Below are 19,176 nucleotides of genomic sequence, written 5' to 3'. Positions count from 1 at the left end.
AGCGATTTAGATTCTTCTATTAATAATTAAGATACCTCTATTTTAGCGTATATTAGCCTAAAAATAGGTATCTTTTTAGTACTAAGAGGGTACTTTAAATAATTAGTATTAAGTTATAAATCCTTTCCTATTTAAGGAAGGTCTAAATAAACTAGGGTACCCTATTAGTATAATATATTTATTATATAATATTCAGTTAAATATTAGCTTACTATTTATTTAGTATAAAACGCCTATTAAATTAAGTAAAGCGTTATAAGTACGGGCTATATTCTATACAGGTCAATGATCTTTTGGCACTAAATGCTCGAGACGATTAGGGCCTAAGGTAAGGTAGGTAGGTGGTCAGGCAGTCGACCACCGACCCCCCGTAATCCCTAAATTCTGGGCAGTGGCTGCCAATTTGCCCACCCTGGAAGCCCTTTGCGCCTGACCGACTTGGCCTCCCAACCGACCTTCCGCCGTGTCATTCTTGTTTAAGAACGGCCAGGCAGGATGCACACATCAACACGCTCCCCGTCGACCCATTGAGAAGGAACGACGGCTAAGGCAAAATTGATCGTGCCAGGGTTTCTGCCGCTTCTTTTCCTTTGGTGGTACTCTGCCTTCTTTGACTTTCCCTCCATGTCGCCATCATCACGGCGATTCAGAACTCTAGACTCTGAACACGTTTGTATTATCTGAGCCTTCCCCCTTTCTGTCCCTTTCCATATTCTGCCTCCGTCAATGCAGTTTCATCCCAACTCCCAACAAACTAGTTGAAAACGCTGCCGGGTCTCACCCTGATGCTCGTGCCCACTGGTCGCCAGGCAGCTCGAAGCTGAACCCTTGCTCCGGCTCCCTTAGTCGCAGAGCTCGAGGCCCAAGTCAGTCACCAAAGCCAAAGCTCCATACTGGTATTCAACCTGTCACCCATCACCATTTCGGGCGCAGATCGTAATGGAAGCCTCTGGGACATTGCCGACAAATTTTTCTAATGAGCTACCGCTGCGGAAGACATTCCCCGGTTGCCCATGTCAGGGGTAGTGCTCCTCTGGGTTCCTCCGCACACGCCACGCCACGCCACGCCGCTCCGCTTCAGACGAGACGAGACGACATTTGCGAGACCCTGACTCCATCAGGCACCTTGCCCCGGGCCCTCAAAGAACCGCGCCGTCGGGCTGCCACGTCGGTCAACCAACACACCCATGGGCCATGGGGGCGTGCTGCTTTGGGATCTACCATGCAATCAATGCAGCCCTCGCGCACCGAGAGCACCGAACGACCTAAGCACACCGACTCACCGGACCCTCCCTCTGCCCGGAGCTACTGTACCACACTGCCTCTGAACCCAACCACACTGCCTCTGAACCCAACCACACTCATCGCGGGATCATCCCAGAACTGTGCGCCCACGACTCCATCACGCTTGACTCGCCGGCCCCTTTCTGTACTTTACGACATCCTACGATACGAGTCGTCCTTTCTCTCCCTGCACCCCTCCGTCTTCTAGAACCTGTCAAGGAAGCTTCTCCCGATTTTTAGTCTTCGTCTGAACCATCGACCTCATCTCCCAACGCCCTCCCCTTTCAAGCGCCTTCCACTTCCAGAAAGGATCCGATAGGTCAACTGTCTCCTCAGGCACCAAGGGCACCTAGCATGTGATGGATCCCATCCCAACCCCCAGCTATCTCCACGGCAATGCCATCAGCTACCGCTGCGGCACGACGGACGGCTATGGGGATGCCATCGCCTCAGTCCATGTATACATGTACCTTTTAGGGCCCTGTCCCATCACCCTTGCCGTCCTGCACCTCCTTGCCTTCAGCGTGGCAGCCCTGGTTATGTCTGCCGGACGCAGTGCCCCTACGGAAGTGTCCACAACGGACGGGAGGATGGTACTAGCCCTACTGTAACCACGACGACCTTCCACCGACCTTTTTATCCTGCTCTGCCACGACTGCCCGTGCCCTGTCACTGCGAATTTTATCTCAACCTGCCGCCGTGACAGAGCTACCACAAGTCAAGTAAGGAGGCTTGAAGAAGGCGGCGTCAGAGGCACGCCCAGCAATTCTGGATTGTACTTGCGTCACCACGATGAAGCTTTTCCTTGGACTTGGAAAGAATCTCTACTCGTGCCTAGGAGGCCCACGTCTCAACGAACGAACTTTGGTCGGTTCATCTTCCTGGGCCCGGGGAAGGCTTCCAGCGACCAATTGCGGGCTCCACTCTTCCTACTAGGCACTGATCCCCGCTGCAGTGCCTGTCCTGGACGATGCTCCTCCCTTTCAACACCAAGGCTGAGAGACAGGAGGCTGGGATCGCCAGGACTTGGGTTCTACATCTCATCCCGCCGCAGTGGTTGGCGGTACTTCCACGTCCCGTCGCCTCATGTCAATGGCAGGGCAAGGTTACCCTGAAGGCAAAATTTTCCCGTCAAAGACGATCCCACGAAGGACTGTCTCCGCCGGCGATGGAGCTCACCGCTCGCTGCGGAGACTGGTGTGCAGACACGTTCAATCGGGGGTCGTCTGCCTGGTCTCCGGGCAGCCGGATTCCTGGGATCATGAGCAAGGCCTTACATGGGCCGAGGCGATCATCTGCTTCGGCTGACACTCACATGGTGTCCCATTATCGAACCCATCAACATCGCCATCGAGCGCCCCAGCTTGTGGCCGAGCAAGGATGCAGGGAGGCTCAGCCTGATGGTGTATATTGCCGTCAAGGTCGACTGCATACGATGCTGTTAAGTATATCAGACGATTCGCAGGCTACCAACGACATGGCTCGTCACGTCGCAAGCTGTGTTTGCTGTTCTCTCGGTTCCTAGCCGAGAGGCAAATCTCGCCCCTGTTTCATGACATATTTGGGTCCGGCACCGTTCAGGGGTGGGGGATTCCAGGCTAATGCAGGTACGACGGTACTTTGCGTTCGACACGTGTGCCAGGCTCGGGGAATGGTACTTCTTCCAACCCCTGTAGGTACTTCAACCGAGCCCCTGGGAGCTTCCGGTCCTAATTTGGGTCGACCGTTAAATCAGAGACATCAGAAAGCGCCAGGTGTTCACATCGCACAGCGCCTCGGTTGCTACAGAGTCAGTAGTCTTCGCCTTTGATCTGGCAATGTTGAATGAAAGGATATCAACACAAATAAATGTTCTCAAGGCCAAGTAATATTCATGTGTCCAAATTAGGACGTATGTTGAGAGCCTACCTGTCGACACTAGGATTACCGTGTGGCTCTCGGGCCACCCGCCTAATCGCACAGTGAGAACACTTTTCGCCACGCTGGACTGGAGACGTTCTTTCTGGAAAGCTTCCATGCAGTGGCACGAGCTTCACGGGGAGCAGGTAGCTTCACGCATGATGCCCCTTTGCTGGGACCTTTGAGCAGTAAATATGCGAACGACAGGATGGCAGATATCGGAGAGACATTGGTCACTTCCAATGGGATCCCAATGGGATCGAGCCTATGCTCACCGAGGATTGCGTTTGTCATGAATCTGACGGGCGTCGGTCTAGTTTATTACATCTGCATGTTTCTCTCCCTCGCAACCTTCGCCGAAGTTCTGCCTTGGTTCAAACGCCTCCTCAATTCTATGCGGCTTGCTGCTCCTGTCTCCGTTGACCCTGATGTTGTTTTCGACAAAGAAACATTCGACGAGTCAAACCATATCTCTCTGGACGATCAGCTTGGTCCGAGCTGGACATGTTCATCAAAATGGCTTGTGCTTGAACTTCTTGGCGCGCATAGCGTGTGATTGGTGCTTTGCTAGGGCGTCTTGACCAACTCAATCATAGTTGCTTCTAGCTGATTGTCTCGTGTCCCGTATCTTCTTGAGATGCGTTCACTGACTCATCTGAGCTCTGTGTGGCCACCCAAAAGAACTCGATGTCATTGCTTCTTTTGACAGTAGCGCATTGGTGATTAATCGCCAAAATATGAAACAGTCCTACCACACAGTACGAGCACATTCCTCCTGGTCGAACAGAGTCAATGACCTCGACCTACCTGTCAGGAGACTGTCACGGACCCAACTAGGTCATGGGTGAGGGGGCTTTGCGGCAACTTAAAGACCACTGAGCTGATGCCATAACTCTAACACTCCGATTGTACCAGCCAGTATCAGCTGAAGGGTTACACAATTGATGCTAGGAATCAACCATGCGACCCCCGCCAAGACCTAATTGTCAATCAACGCAGTAGCCGCCATATGACAATCCGGTGGCACCATCAATGCCATCCTGTGTGCTTCGGCAATCAAAGACAACATCCAGACCCTGCCTGCCGGCTGTCCATCTGTTGGCTCGGTTTGGACTGAGTGACTTGCGTTGACATGTCACCCAAATCATAGATTTTGCCACCAACCAGCTTGAATGTTTGAAATGACAGGTCGTCTGCGCTGATCCGACGTATCTCGGGAAAAATAAAACTAAAGTTCAAGAAGACGTTTGAATTGCAAAAGGAGGGAAGGAACGAGACGTCACAAAAAGAGGGCTGTCTCAGCTGTAAAATGCAGGGCCATCGGCATGCCCTTCTGTCTCCTGGCATGCCGCGCAAAGTGACGTGTTTGTTCAGTGGCCTCGCCGCGAGGCTCGGGGGCGTGTGTTACAGCAGATCAATAATTTTCTTTCTTTCCTAGCGAATACCCGCTCGTGCGACCTCCGATACAGGTGTGCACAGGGTCGAGGACTGGCGAGAAAAGCAAAAGCAGCATGTTGCAGCGCATGTGTGCAGGCGAGAGCAGCAGTGGCGTACGTTGCGAACACCAGGCTAGGGGTTTTCTGCGGAGCACAGAGTCGCCCCAAGATAGACATCAGGACTCTCGCGTGAGGCGCTGAACGCCATACAGCATTGCACAGCACCAATGGAGCGGTCGCATGCCGGGGATACAGCCAGGCTGCAGAAGCCGGGCGGACAAGCTGCGCTCTGGTCTTGGTTTTCGGAAGCACAAGCCTGAAAGGTCAATCCTTTATTCCCATGACGGTCCTTCACTGTGAAGACACTTCTGTCAGACAAGAGCTAACGACGGGACGAGCAGCCCAAAAGAAAAGCTGTCGAATCCAAGGACTGGATTTGAGGGCAACATGTATGGCCAATCCCATTGTGACGGCCCGGGCCTGATCTTGCCGCTCAGGGTTGGCCCAACTTGGGGCGGCAGCGGCGAAGGACCTGGTGATTCTTTTCGACGCTGGAGACTGTGGGCCACGGCGGGCGCTAGTTGGAGGTGCACACCATCACATCGCTCGTTCTTTAATTATGCCTTCCGTATTCCCTAGCGGTATCTCTATGACAGTGGACACAATAGGACAAGCAGCGAGCCGGCGGGCTGGTGCCAACTACCAACGAAGACCAAGATTGGAAAGCAAGGCGCAAGACAGGCGTTGACGGCAACGGTAATGACGACTGACGGACCGGCAGCAGAGACAAGATGAAGGACAGGCCCGAGAAGTCGGCACAGGACCCAGTCTCCATCCCCAACAACAGGAACGCAAGCCGATAGGTTCAATTCGGGGTGTTTCGTCTCTCACCTTTCGTTCTGGCTGCGCAGCAGGTCAGTTGCGCTCGGTGTGCGCCTGAGTCTGCTCAGTGACCAGGCGAATTGGCCCTCTCTCGGTGCTTTCCCCCCTGAAACCAGCGCCAAGGTCCGGCGTCTTTACGGCAAAGGAAGGGGGGGGGGTGAGGTGTGGGTGTGGGTGTGGGTGTGGATGTGGCAGCCAGGTCGCTGGGTGTGGTATGGGGTGGTGTGGAATTGCAAAAGGGAATGAAGACGGTACGGGCTCCGCAGTGGAACCCACACACACTGTGGAAGGGGGGCCATCAGGAGAAGAAGTACCAACTGCTGGGCACCATGTACCTGGGCTTCCTGAAAGATCGTCAGCCCCTTGTCCTGACAGTGTACAAGAGCCAGCAGCAAGGAGGGCGCTCCCTGAAGGAGTCTAGCCTAAGGTACCTTGTCGCTGGCGTGCTGGGGCCGCCCAAACCCAAGAGAGTAACAGAGACGGAGGCAGGCAGAGAAGGGCGAACAAGGGCATGGATGGACACAGCTTGGGCATGGACATGGATGGATGGGGCCGGTCATGGACATGGACAAGCATGGAGGCACGGACAAGCAAGGTTCGCTCTGGGAGTTGGTACTGGGCCTGCTGGCTCTGGCACTCTCGTCCTGCCACTGAGTCCCAAATTTTCGTCCGCGTCCGCCCTGTCCTGACATTTTTATTATTTCTTTTGGAGGACTGTCAGTTAATTTCTCCCTTCTCCCAGACACCTTCCTCTCATCAGTTCGCGTCTCTTTTAATACGCCTCCTCGCTTCTCATCCTGACCGTCTTCCCTTTTATTCCTGCATCTTTCGCGCCTCACCACCATCACTTGTCACCACCACCACTTGTCACCACCACCACTTGTCACCACCACACCACGCGCGCTCTCTCCAGTTGCGACCCACTGTCCTGCATCGAGCCTCTTTGTTCTCCGCTGCCCCCGTACTCTGCAGACCTTCGGCGTCGTCAGACACGACCAAGAAGAAAGACACGCGCACCAGCGACCCAAGCCTTCGTCACTTCAAGCTCTCCGTTTGGAGACAGTCGGCAGACCCTCCAGCGGGCTCGATCAGTCAATCAATCTTGGGCCGTCACTTGTCTGCAACAACAGCAAGCCGCTCCCGAGACCTGCACAACCTTCAGAGCCAATTTTCTCTCACAGCCGAGACGGACATCTACGGCCTTTCCCCTGTCCACGGATCCAGCTGTGGCCCGGACCATCAGAACAGCATTTCTCATGCTTCGGTGTCGATAAAATCGCCCTCATCCCGCCCCATCTCCTGCCTTGGTCGGCACCTCTCATCCACCCACAACAAACTTACTGGTGACGCCTTCCTCGGCACAGCCCGACTCGCATACCTCACTCCGCTCCCTACCGCCGCCGCCGCCAATCCAGGTCGCATCCCACGCCACGTCCTCTCCCACTAAGACTTGCCAATACATCCCTCCGTCTACGCCTTTAAATTTGTGAGTCACGTCTTCATCACGCGCAACCTTCCTACTATGCAGACCTAGGTGTTCGCCAAAACCCCAATGATCTTTGTCTCCCCCCTCTCTCGCCCTCCCGGCAGCCACCACCCTCTTTACCTATTGGCCCACCTCGGAGCAGGCCTGGCTAACATGCGACAAGCTTAGACACAACCACCATCATCACCAAAAATTACCACCAACATGATTGTCAGGATCACCAGCTTTGCCAACATGGGCCGTGGAGCCTACGACACGACTGGTTGCCCCAAGCCTCCTCCCCGCCCCAAGCCATCATAAGATTGTTTTCCACACCGACCAGAGCTGCGCCGTGAAGGCACGCTTGTACTTCAATCACCATCTGCTGCGCGCCTTACAGCATACGACCTTTTACCTAATTATCTGGCAACGCGTCCAGTGCTGTACCACACCCTTGACGATGTTCTTGATCGAATCTTGACCACCAACACTCCAACCTACGATATTTAATACGCTTTCCTGTCAAAGACTACAACGACCGGCTCAGAGCCACCGAACTTGCTTCCCAGCAGCAATCTGAACTGGAAAGCTTGATACACGGATATTCACGATGTTCCATTCTCTCTCTTTCTCTTTTCGAGGACATTCTAGTGCTCCTCCGGACTCGACGGCACGGCGTTCAATCATAGACGGATGGGATTTCTTTTTGGCCAACGAACAAAACACATCGATTATTGGTCCTTGTCAGACACCATGGCCTCACGGCCCCCAACCCCACCCTCTGGACTGGAATCTACATGTCCCGGGCGCTGCGTGCCAGACATGTTCCTGCGCATTGGGGTCCTCGCAATTTGACGAAACGATGTCTACGGCATCGCGCCAAGATACCCTGCTCCCCAGATGGAGCTTTCAGGGTTACAAGACGCCACCACACTTCACATGAAGCCAGACATTTCCATCACTTGTTTTTCTTTTTCTTTCAATCGGGCAGTTGGAACGGGCTACACAAAATAGGGATTGCTACGGGGAATTGTTTTTCTTGGGTTTGGGAAAAAAGAACTACTGCTTTTGGGATTGCATATAGACTTGTCTCGTGTTTTTTCTTTCCTTTTCCTCTCCCCCCCCTCTTTCTCCTTCCCGCGCCCTTGCGCGCACGCCCCATTGTTTCATTCCTGTTCCTCTCCCTTGCATCGCGTGCCCTCACGAGCACTGCGGTCGAGGCCGTCAGGTCTGAACAGGGTTGGCGGCGGAGGAGGTGAGAGGGTGGGCGAGCCTCTCAATTTTTCTTTCACAGCGGTGTTGCGATCCAGCGATGGAATTTCGTCACTTGTCCATTTTCTAAAAACCCTGTACTCAACATCTGGAGAAATTCGGCTGGACCGCCGCTGATGACACCCCCCACGCGCGCGCGCCCTTTCCCTCCCCCACACCGCAATGTCACAGCCGAATATGGCTGAGCTGGGACTCGGGAATTGATTAAAGATAGATACCCGGCGGGCTTCATCAACCGCCCCCCCTTTTTTTTTTTTTTTTATAGCTTTGCTGCTTAGAACATACAGAGTCTGGAGAATATTGTATACCATCACATTTCAGTATCTTTTATGTGTGCAACTCGGTAACTGTCATGGTGTAGCTTGATACTGCCATGGTTGAGTGCATTGAACTTGACCTCGAGTTCGATATACTTGTTTTGGATGTATCATGACGGCATGCTGCAGCAAAGGGCGCGCGCGAGACATGGACAGCAGCATCATCCACTACCAGGAGAACCAAACGCGCAAGACGGTCAACGGGCCGCCGGCCGCGCATCGCTCGACGGCTTAACTCCGAGTCAGGATGACACGAAAAGGTCACCATCGATGACGGCTGCCGAGACAACAGACGACAAGGACGGGAGACGTCTCGGAGGGACGGGAAGGAGGGCAGGGGGGAGAACTGGGGACGGGGTGAGGGAGGAAGAGGGTGACGGATCGTCAACCCCCAGAGAGTTTGACACGGAGACTCAGATTGGCGAGGGAGCGGCACAGCAGCCGGGGCAGAGGATCCGGCTCGAGGTCTCACGGGCGCTGGAATGTGTTGGAGACCCGGGTGGGCGCACGAAAGTGTCCTTTGCTGCTAAGGTAGGGAGGGAGGGAGTGCTAGCTATCCTGTCTGCCTACTCGCGGCACACCCTCTCTCTCTCTCTCTCTCTCTCTCTCTCTCTCTCTCCCTTCCAACTGTGCGCTTACGAGATACTTACTCCCTGCCTAGGTGACTTCGGGGTCGTGGACTTTGGCACCTGGTGCACAACGAACAATACTATTCTTCCTTCAACTCGTTGGACATGTCAGAGGGGGAAACGGGCATTGCAAAGGGGCCACTATTTTAAGACACAGCTGCTTGGCGGCTGATGGTGTGGCGTTTGACGGACGGACGGCCGGGCTCACACAGTCTGGGCTGAGGTGAATGGTTGGTTGTTGTTCCACTGTCACAATGAGCCGCAGCGTTCGGGGTCAAGTGGTGCTTTGCGCGTTGCATACGACAGACGGCCAGGCAGGGCATGCTGTCTGTGCGATGGGCGACACGAGGCAATGGAACGGACAACGGGAGTGCAGGCCGGACACGGTTTGATCGTGTGACTTGTGTCCATGGCAGGGAGAGGAGGAGTCGGCGTTCGCTAAAAACACCACGACAAACAAATGTTGGTAAAGTCGCCATGGCTGCGATTGCTGAACGGGCATTACAATTGGCTTGGTGTCTGTTTGCCATACAATGCCACCCATCAATCCATATCACCAATGCGTCTGTCCAGGACCCCAGATACGGGCAGATGAGAGAAGCTGAATGGAAGGTAACCAGGACGCATTCACATGGGGCTAACGCGTCCCGGGAGCGTGGGACCGGGACTGGGACGGCTAGGCCTGCATTTCGTGACTGGGTTCGCTTCGGGAAGGGCCCGCGGCGGGGCGCCGGCCGGTCTGTTTGCCAGCTTCTGTTGCTTCAATTCGCACAAGTCGCCCCCCCCCCGGGCCTGAATAACCAGGACCCTAGGATAACGTACTTCCAATGGCTGAGCAGACAACGACTGTACTCGTCGGCGATCAGGCGTGCGGCCGCTCAATGGTGTCGGAAGTGGCCGGGTCTGGAGCCGTGCATGTGAATCCTTAGCGTTGTTGTTTAAAGTTGATGTGGATTCTCGCTCATTTGGTTTAGCAGCTCTTCATTAAGGAAAACGAACAGGCGATGGATCGCACTGGTTCCGTCTTTTACTGTGGAGAGACGCAAAGAAGGAGAACATTTCTTCCTGTTTCGGGAGGGTTGCAGGTGGACAGAGGAGAACACTTCTGCGGCAGCCAAGGCCTGTCCTCTAGTTCATCTGCCGCCGGCCCTAGGGCTATTTAGGGGTTAGGCCGATGATCCTTCTGGAAGGGCTGTCGCAATGTCCGCCCGAGCTTGAGGCCATGCTGCTGCGGATGGGAGGACTGCCGTCGCCCACAAGCTGGACGGTTGATCAACGAACTTCAGACAATCGGCGGTTGCTCCCAGGAAGGTCGCGATACCGAATTGAACATCTTTCCTCTGAATAGAAGCTGGCCAGCTGCGTAGGCACTGCTCATCTTGTTTCACCTCCCGGAGGAAACTCCTTTCATTTCTCGTTGGGGAAAAGTCCTTAGATACCCAATTTCCCGGGGCAATGGAACTGGGAATGCGAGGCTAGGGCACCATCCTGCGCGGGTATCATACCCCAAGGCACACCTCACCCCTGACACTAACACTCGACAGGTGGGCCACTGGGAAGCTGTGCCGGTGATGGAGACGGGGAGCAGGCCGGTCCACTGAGCGGCCGGGGCAAGATTCCCCATTTCTGGACCCAGTTGACTTGTCAGGTGTCATAATGTGCTGGGCCAGCTGGCCGGCCACTGGCCTTGCCGCCGGAAGTGATGCCGGTGTTTGGTGCCTGGCCGGGCGTGAATTGTAGTGTGGTGTTCGTGTTGTCCAAGTTTAGGGGTGGTATTACGCACTGTCGGGTGTGATACGATTGATCCAGGTGGCTGGTCAGCGCAGGATCGAAATTTTCGATCTGAACGTGCCCTTCATCCCCGTTCCTTCATTTTTTGGTTCAGGGATCTATCATAAATGACATGTCGAGCGCGTCGAGTCAGATTGCAGGGTCTCGTTCACTCGATGTTGGCTCAGGCGAGCCCGCCACCCGCTGGCAACAGTCGCGTACATGTATCGACACGTTCGCTTGATGCTCAGCTTTGCTACTTGCATCGTGTCGGGCTCATTTGTGATTCGGACAAACAACGACAAAGAAGCAATGGATTGATCTGATGTGGCGATATGGCTGGGCTAGGGGAGCTCACAGACGTTTGCCGGATGGTCATGATTGCTTTTTTTTTCTTCATTTCAGCGGCCTTAATCCATGGTTGCTTCACTGGGTCATGAATGAGAAAGTGACAGCTCGTAAACATTCCTTAGTGCGCCAGGTATACGTCCCTGTTTACTCATCAGCTCCATACTGTCATAAACTCGTTCGTGACTGGAAAAGCAATACATGCGATCAGGAGGAATAGCTGGCGGTAGAAAAGGTCCGACAATTGCGCGACAGAAAAAAAGGAAAACACAAAACAAGAAAACGTAGGGAAGATGGTCAGATAAGCCAAGGAACAGGGGTGAACAACTCACGTTCGTCTTGCCAGAGGCATCTCCTCTCTCACCTTGTACACAACCTCCATGTCAATGTCAACAAATCCAATTGCCCCTTCAGCGCCCTCTTCGGCAGTGCCCTCGCTATCGATCCCTCCCAACTCGAGCTTGACGCTGCCCCAGGGGTCGACGACTAGGCTGTGTCCGTAGCTGCTTCTTTTTCCGTTGTGCCGTCCGACCTGCGCCGCTGCTACGACCCAGCTCTGCGTCTCGATGGCTCGGGCACGTAACAGGACCTCCCAATGAGCACGCCCTGTCCGTGGTGTGAAGGCAGATGGATAGAGGAGCACGTGCGCCTTGGTTGCAGCAAATGGGCTCCCAGCACCCGGTTGGGCTAGGGCCAAGGCGGGCTCCGGAAAGCGTAGGTCGAAGCAGATGAGTGAGCCAATGTTCAACCCGAGAGGACTGGCGAACGGCGCCGTTAGCGCGGTGCCGGGCCGGACGGTGGCCGACTCGCGGAGGGAGCCATAGTCAAAGAGATGGAGTTTGTCATAGGTGGCGGCGTGGTTAATTGTGCCGTCGGAGTTGATCCAGAGGGACCTATTCAGCAGCTTAGAGGATATGCCATCTGCAGCCACGTGGATTCCGACATGAACAGCTAGAGAATGCTTCCGTGCAGCGTCTTGAAGGCCGATGACGAATGGAGACTCGTCTTGCGGAAGCGCGAGTGCAAGCGATTCTTGAGGAGAAGATGCAATATAATCAGCTGCCTCGGGGAGGAAGAGGACCTTCGCATTGCCAGCTGCTGCTTTAGCAACAAGTCGGACACATTGCTCCAGGTTGTGAGCGAGGGATGCTGTCGAGCAAATCTGGCCGATTGCCTGGGCCATGTCAGTGCCATTCCTGCCCAAAGGGTGGGTGAGTGTCCCTACAGCGATGGCCATGATGTCCCAAGGGCCAAAGAAGAGACGAAACACGTGACACGAAGGTCGGTGATGGCAAAGGACCAAGAATAAGGTATTCTCAAGTGGTGATAAAGGAGGCGGGAGTGCTCTATCGCGACTGCCCCATCATGGCGTTGAGCTGCATCGTCGTGATGTGCTGAATAAGCAAGCGCCCTCCCCTCCGTCGCTCTGCCGGTACATCGCTTGCCTCCATCACCAGATACCATGTGACACGATGTTCTAATACCACTCGACATCTCCGTTGTCGCCGTTGAGTTTCCCTTCCGCCTCAAGCCTTGTCAGCGTGGCTTTGACCCTTTGTACAACGGCCTGCGCATACTCGGGCGTCCCAAGCGGCGGCGCCTTCTTGGTCGTATCGTGTCTCAACCATGGAACCCGCCTCGCACTTTCGTTCCTCTCCTCCACGGCAGATCTCAGGGCTTCTGTGGCCGCATCGTCAAATGCGCCGCCCAGCACGATCGCGCATGGTGCCTGGCTATAATTGCCGGTGCCAATCGCGCTGCTGTCCTCATGAAGTGGAGGCTTGCGACCCGCCACGAGAGCTGGCAACAGCGAAGGGCCCGAAGGGCCGGCCTTGACGAAATGGATGACTAGTGGCATCGCGTCAGTCAAATGCAGGAGCAGGGACAGATCTAAGAATATGAACCTTCGTACTCGGGCCTCAGAGAACTGATGACCATCCGACCCATAGCCTCCATTTTGCCACACACAACAACAGGGAGTGGGTTTGACATGACGAGATGAGCTTCTGCCTCGGGTATGCCTTGTGCGATCTCAACTGCGGGGAAGATATGTTATTTGTAGTGCAGTGTGTTACGAGGGTGAGATACCTCACCAGGTCTAGCTTGTCACATGATCCTGCTTGCTGACTGCATGAGAAGTACACCGGAGAATATTCAGCACATGCTTTGATTCATTACGTAGTTCTAATCACAGCTTCCGGATCACAACGGAGCGGCAAATATGTAGCAGAAGAATATACAAACAAGACTTGCTCACCACCAGATGAGGTAAACGCCAACCCATTGTGTACAAGAAAAGACGGGCTCATATGTACAGGTGGAAGCCTCCCTACTGCGCAGCCAGGCCGTTCTGAACGAAAAAGTCAAGAATCTTGCCTGTTGTTTCGGCATGGGAGTATTCCTAGATTTAACGGTAAGCCTAGCCCTGGGGCTATCAGACAGAAAGGACACATACCAAGGCGAGACCATGCCCAGCACCCTTCACGACGTACGCCTCAAATGGCTGGGCTTGCTGCAGGAACTGCGCCGAAGTATCGAGAATGGACTTGAGCTGAGGGTTGCCAGTCGCCGAGCAGTCACCACCGCAAAATGGAACGTCACGGTCTAAAAGTCCATGAGCAAAGTTGATGACGTCGACCTTGTACGCAAGGAACACTCACCACCAGTGATCACCAGCACGGGGCCGCTGTACGAACTAGGAATACCTGTACTGCCACCAACGGTGAAAAGTTCGCCTATGGACGCCGGCTGTCCCGTGCTGTATGCTGCCTGTAGAATCTCAGGGTCAAATGCGCCGGGGGCGAAGAAGTTGATGTGAACACCAGTCGTCGATACAGGCGCCACGTATCCATCAGCATAATCGGCGAGCGGAGGCAGAGAGTTGGCTTGGACGAAGTTTCCGCCAAGCAAGAAGTACGGCAGGAAGGTGCCATTCTGAGAGAAGCCGGTCAGAACGATGCCGTCGGATAGACACGCGTCCTTGTCGTCGACCGTCAGCCCATATGTCTGCACCGACCCAAAGCTATGGCCAACATGGATGATCTTGTCGAAGTGCTTGTCCTCGAGGCCGCTGAGTTCGCTGGCGCGAAGTTTCTGTGTGAGGACTTTGAGGGCAGCGAGCTCAAGGGCCTGTTGAATCTCCGAAATTGGCTCACCATGAGACGACTCGCCTACGCCAAGGCGGTCATAGGTGAAGGTAGAGTAGCCGTACTCGTCAACAGCCGTCTTGGTATAGCTATAGTTGTAATTATTTGCTGGGAAATCCCAGTAGCTGCTGTTCGTCAGTAACTATCCCCTAAACGCGGGGCTCCGTGAAGGACTTACTTTCTATCAAATCCGATGCCATGTGTGAGGATTTGGAGAACCTTGGATGGTCCATGGTCGGGCTCACAGTATGTTGCTGCGAGCTCGTAGCTACCACTAATGTGCGTCTCCTGTGAAGTACGTTAGTCATGACCAGCACGGGGTCATAGGGCACCATACTCCTGTAGTAATGTCGCTGATGAAGTTGCCGCCTTGCCTGGTTACTTGCAAAACGATGTCGGTGATTTCGATGTCTGTCGTTGGTATAGCCAGGTCAAAGACTTTGTTCGTAGCCGAGACATCAAGGCCGACAGACAAGTCGTGGCAGTTGCGAGATGTTGCCAGCGCCGCGAAACTGAGGATGGATAGTGTTATACTGTGGCGAGCCATTATGAAGGTAGATACTGCACCGTCAATTCTCACCGTGAAGATGAGAGAGAAGAGGTGAAAAGAATAAGAAAGTATGACTATAATCAGCGTGACGTCTGCGGGAAACTAATTTGAACATCGCCAGAACGGCATCCCATATATACTAAAGCCTGGCCTCACATCTGCCATCATCCCATCACATCATCTCACTGCCGAGAGACCTCTCATCCGAATTCCAAATCCACCCCTTACTTCCTTTGCATGCATGATGCCAATAAATCCTTACTCACGCCCAGACTGCTGGGTCCGACGGACGACGAGAGCTAGAGTAGCGCGGCTTCGGCTAGGTCGATCAGCAAATCGTATGGCTGCGACGTTTCTGCTTGGCTGTCGACTCCAGCCGTTGACTCTGTGAGATGGGTGCTCAGTCAATGCTCCAGACCCTCGTCGTATCCTTGTCCGCTCTGTCTGCGCGGTGTTTGGCAGCGGGCGAGGAGCGGGAGAGGCGCTTGGGGGATGTGTGTCTCAGTTGGAGCAAGAGGTGACCAGCGATCCCAGCCGACTGCCTATGACGAGTGCCGTGAGATTTTAGATTTTCAGGCGCCTACCCAACACATCCGGACCATAATCTAACAGGCGGAAATCCGCCGGATATACAAATCACCAGACCCTCATCTCGAGTCGGGTCAGCACCCAACGTCTGGGGTGATACGGTAGTAGTAAGCCGCATGCTGGAGGTGGAGAAGCAACGTCCATCCCCCGTCCACCCATCTGTGCCGACGTTTCCACCTCCTCAGCTCTGGACACGCCGCTGGGCGGTTCTTGTGGCGAACTCTCACAAGAATATGGGTTGCCTAAGTAAAATCATCGTCTCGTAGAGTCCCAGACCTTAATCTGCCATGAGCATCTCGTCATCTCCGCCATCCTTGTGCCCGTCTCAGTGCCGTCATTGCTTTTGCTCAATGGTCGGACCGGGCAGTTGCCGGCTGGACGGCTCTGTCGATCACTCGGGTAGCGCCCGGCGCTTGTGCGTATGTTATGGTCTTGGGCCTTGTGATGATTTGAGATCCTCCAGGTCTGAGATCAGCTATCTGGCACACCGTTCGTTGCGACGGTTGAGATCGGTGAGAGACTTCTGACCTGTCAGAACAGAGAGACACAAACCCGTCGTCTAGCTGAGAGATCTCGGACAACGTTCCACTTCAGCCCTTTGAGTCCAGTAAACCCATCCCACATAATAACCACACCAGTAGAGTATATGACATGAGCAAATGCAGACGAAGTTATCTTGTTGCGCGTCTGGCTAACGCGCCGAAGGGTTTCTCTATTTAAGCTGTTCTACACTGAGCTGGCAGCTCTTCGCCACGCGCCTACCCGTCGATTCATCGGTGGCAGGTCTCTCCAGGCCGGCGCGAGAGAACTTTCCTCCCTCAAACCCTACGTAGTCTCCACGCAGGAGGCCTCATCTGCAAGAATAATGCAATCCTCAGAACGAAGCCATGCAAACGCCCGTATCCGGCCCGAGCCCATGCCATGGGGTCGGGTAATAACGCCTTGCTAAATCATACAGAAAAACACAACGCGGAGATTTGTTGATGTGCTCGGCCGCACTTTTTTTTTTGCAGTCTCTCCCGTGAGCAGGGGTGGGCTGCGCAGCTTAGCTTCCCCGCCGCTGCTGTCCGTTCCCCCACGCTCATTTTTACCTGTTATTCGAGCTCCAAGTATTCAGTCGAGCAAAGATCCTCGTAGTGATTCGCGTGCCGGTTTGTCATTGTATGGCTGTGACGTCGATCGTACCGCAAAGGGCTTTCCTGCTATTGTTGCCCTGCGAGAAGCTCATGACGATAGAGGATCTGAGTGTCAACATCAATTGCCGAAAGCCCACTACTGCTTGGGGCCAGAGGTGTCGAGTTGAGCATACGCTCGCTGCATGGCCCTGATCTCAACGCCGTCGCCTTCTAGCGCAGAGACCCAGTCGCGGAGCTGGATGTTCTTTCCCTTATCTTTATCCTCACGCCACGCGCCTGGTCTGCGATGCGCACTGCCATCTGTTGTCAAGGCGCTTGGTGGTGGCACGACTGGGGTGCCCGGAGCTGTAGGGGCGCCTGGCTTTCCTCCAGCACCAGCCTTCGGCGTGCTCGCGCCGCTGCCTCCACCTGTCATCCATGAGTAAGACTTACCCCCCTTTTTCTTGCCGAAGAGACCCGAAGTGTTCGTCAGGCCTAGAAACTCGCGACTGGTAGTGTTTTGGTTGGCGTGGCTGCTCGCCTCGGCCTTCTTCGCAGCCTCCAACTTCTTCTGCTCCTTCTTCGTCATGGCTTTCTCGCCATCGGGCGCTGATACGCCAGGGGTGCCAGGCGCCGCAGAGACCGCACGGTTTGCACCTGCACCAGTGTCTGTGATACCCTCTTTGCGGGCGTTTCGTCTCCGCAGCCTCGACTCCTCCCACTCTCGCTCTGCCTTGCCGATGTCTCTCATTAACGCACTGACAGTAGTTGTGTTCGCGGGCTGGGCTTTGCGGAGCTTAGCCGGACGGGTGCCATTGGCCGAGTCGGCACCGCTGAGAGAGCCTGGAGGTCAAATGTCAGCGAACCATAAACAAAAGTGGCAATGTCTTTGCTGCCTCACGTTTTAGGGGGTGGGTGCTGGAGTCAGCCTTGCCCCCAACGTCATTGGATTCGCCGTTGGACTCAGCAGGAGTCGTGTTGAGGGGCCCTGCCGCCTCTTTCCACTCGTCAGGCACCTCGCCGTGGGAACTTTGCTGTCGTGTGACGGCAATGCGATGCGCGTCTTCAATCAAAGACCTCAGCCTCTGCTTCGAAGCTATCGAAAGGAGAGCGAGCTGATCCGCCAGATAGGCGTCGTGAGGGATCCAAGTGCCAGATGTCTTGATGACGGCGCCATCAGGCCCGACCTTTGTGCTGACCTTGACTGGTTTGGGGTGCTCATCCATAACCTTGATCTTACCCATCGGCTGGGAGGCCTTCATGTCCCAGTTGAGAGTAAGCCCATGCTCCTTCGCAATCGACTCTGCCCGCCCCTGCACGTTAGGGACAACGAGGAATGCACTGTTCAATTCCACTACCCGCTCCGCAGAAAGGGCTTTCGCGCTTGCCTGCCAAGCCTTTTCCGCGGCTTCAGCGATCACTTGGTCCTGGGACTTGCCGCCATTGGGCTGGGCTGCCTGATTAGCAGAGCCAGCGCCATAGAAAGACGCCTTGTTCCCAGGGTTCTGAATAGAGAAGCCTGTCCTGGAGTCGGAAATTGAGGGTTCAACGGCGAATAGCTCAGCCAGATACTGTTCCTCTGCTCTCAAATCAATTCCCGTGCCAGCGAGCGAGTCGGTTACATCGTACTCGTATTCTTTCTGGGGGCGGTCGGCAGGCCTCGACGGGGGACCCATGGCACCTTGAGGTGGCTGTTGGTGCTGCAAGTGTTGCTGATGCTGCTGCGGGACCTGTTGCATGCGCTGCTGGTGCTGTTGCGCATGGTACTGCTGGTGCTGGTGCGGGTGCTGCTGCGCATACTGCGGCGGTTGCTGTGAATAAAGATGCTGTTGATGCTGTTGATGTTGATGCTGCTGCTGCTGCTGCTGCTGCGGATGTGGTTGCTGCTGCTGCAACTGCGGCTGCATTTGCTGTGGTTGCTGCTGCTGCTGCTGCTGAGGTGGCGGCGTTTGTTGGGGATACTGGTGGTTCAGGGGCGGCGTCGCGGCAGCAGACATAGGTGGCGTGAATGTGATATTAGTGTATGGCACGGGTGGTCCGGTGGGTGGAGGTGTCGGTCGCGATTCAGGCAGGGCGATCGTCGGAGTAGTACTGCCGTTGCTGCTGCTGTTGCCGTTCGGGTATGGGGTTGTGTAGCTGCTCTGAGCGGGTATCTGAGGAGTTTGCTGAGTAGCCGGGTAGACTGGCGTAGCTGCCGGTGTCGTGACGCCGGGGGTAGAGGGAGCGCCAGGACTGGCATATGACTGTATGTATGGAGTTGGTGATGCCGGCTGAGACGGAGGACCGGGAGAAAGACGAGGCCGCTTGTTGGGGGGCAAGGCGTTGACAGGAGACTGATAGGCGGATTGGGGGGGAACAGGCGACGGCGATGCCTGAGCTGGAGAGTACTGCCTCTGAGGTAGAGGCTGCTGAGGCTGAGGCTGCGCCATCCTGTCGGCTTTCGAGTCTGGTCGTCGTGTTGATGCAAGGAGGAAG

General features: G+C 54.9%; 4 protein-coding genes across 4 annotated transcripts; all 4 read right to left on the bottom strand.

The window, feature by feature from the left end:
* Window positions 1-11,630: 11,630 nt before the first annotated feature.
* On the bottom strand, window positions 11,631-12,539 carry NIT2_2 (Carbon-nitrogen hydrolase; the record flags this gene model as incomplete). The annotated part of the gene is made up of 1 exon (XM_028639835.1): window positions 11,631-12,539. One exon carries the CDS (start codon window positions 12,537-12,539, stop codon window positions 11,631-11,633), a length of 909 nt encoding a protein of 302 aa, XP_028495903.1.
* Window positions 12,540-12,779: 240 nt separating this feature from the next.
* D7B24_005685 (uncharacterized protein) lies at window positions 12,780-13,258 on the bottom strand (the record flags this gene model as incomplete). Its single annotated transcript, XM_028639834.1, has 2 exons — window positions 12,780-13,150; window positions 13,207-13,258. 2 exons carry the CDS (start codon window positions 13,256-13,258, stop codon window positions 12,780-12,782), a joined length of 423 nt encoding a protein of 140 aa, XP_028495902.1.
* Window positions 13,259-13,631: 373 nt separating this feature from the next.
* Window positions 13,632-14,995, bottom strand: D7B24_005684 (uncharacterized protein; the record flags this gene model as incomplete). Its single annotated transcript, XM_028639833.1, has 5 exons — window positions 13,632-13,703; window positions 13,758-13,906; window positions 13,963-14,576; window positions 14,627-14,736; window positions 14,786-14,995. The coding sequence occupies 5 exons, from the start codon at window positions 14,993-14,995 to the stop codon at window positions 13,632-13,634; spliced, it is 1,155 nt and encodes a 384-aa protein (XP_028495901.1).
* A 1,863-nt stretch (window positions 14,996-16,858) lies between these two features.
* D7B24_005683 (uncharacterized protein) lies at window positions 16,859-19,130 on the bottom strand (the record flags this gene model as incomplete). The annotated part of the gene is made up of 2 exons (XM_028639832.1): window positions 16,859-17,544; window positions 17,603-19,130. The coding sequence occupies 2 exons, from the start codon at window positions 19,128-19,130 to the stop codon at window positions 16,859-16,861; spliced, it is 2,214 nt and encodes a 737-aa protein (XP_028495900.1).
* Between the last annotated feature and the right edge of the window lie 46 nt (window positions 19,131-19,176).

The sequence above is a fragment of the Verticillium nonalfalfae genome (genome assembly GCF_003724135.2).
Source record: "Verticillium nonalfalfae strain VnAa140/NRRL 66861 chromosome Unknown scaffold_36, whole genome shotgun sequence".
Taxonomy (NCBI): domain Eukaryota; kingdom Fungi; phylum Ascomycota; class Sordariomycetes; order Glomerellales; family Plectosphaerellaceae; genus Verticillium; species Verticillium nonalfalfae.
This window is presented reverse-complemented; position numbering and strand designations above follow the sequence as displayed.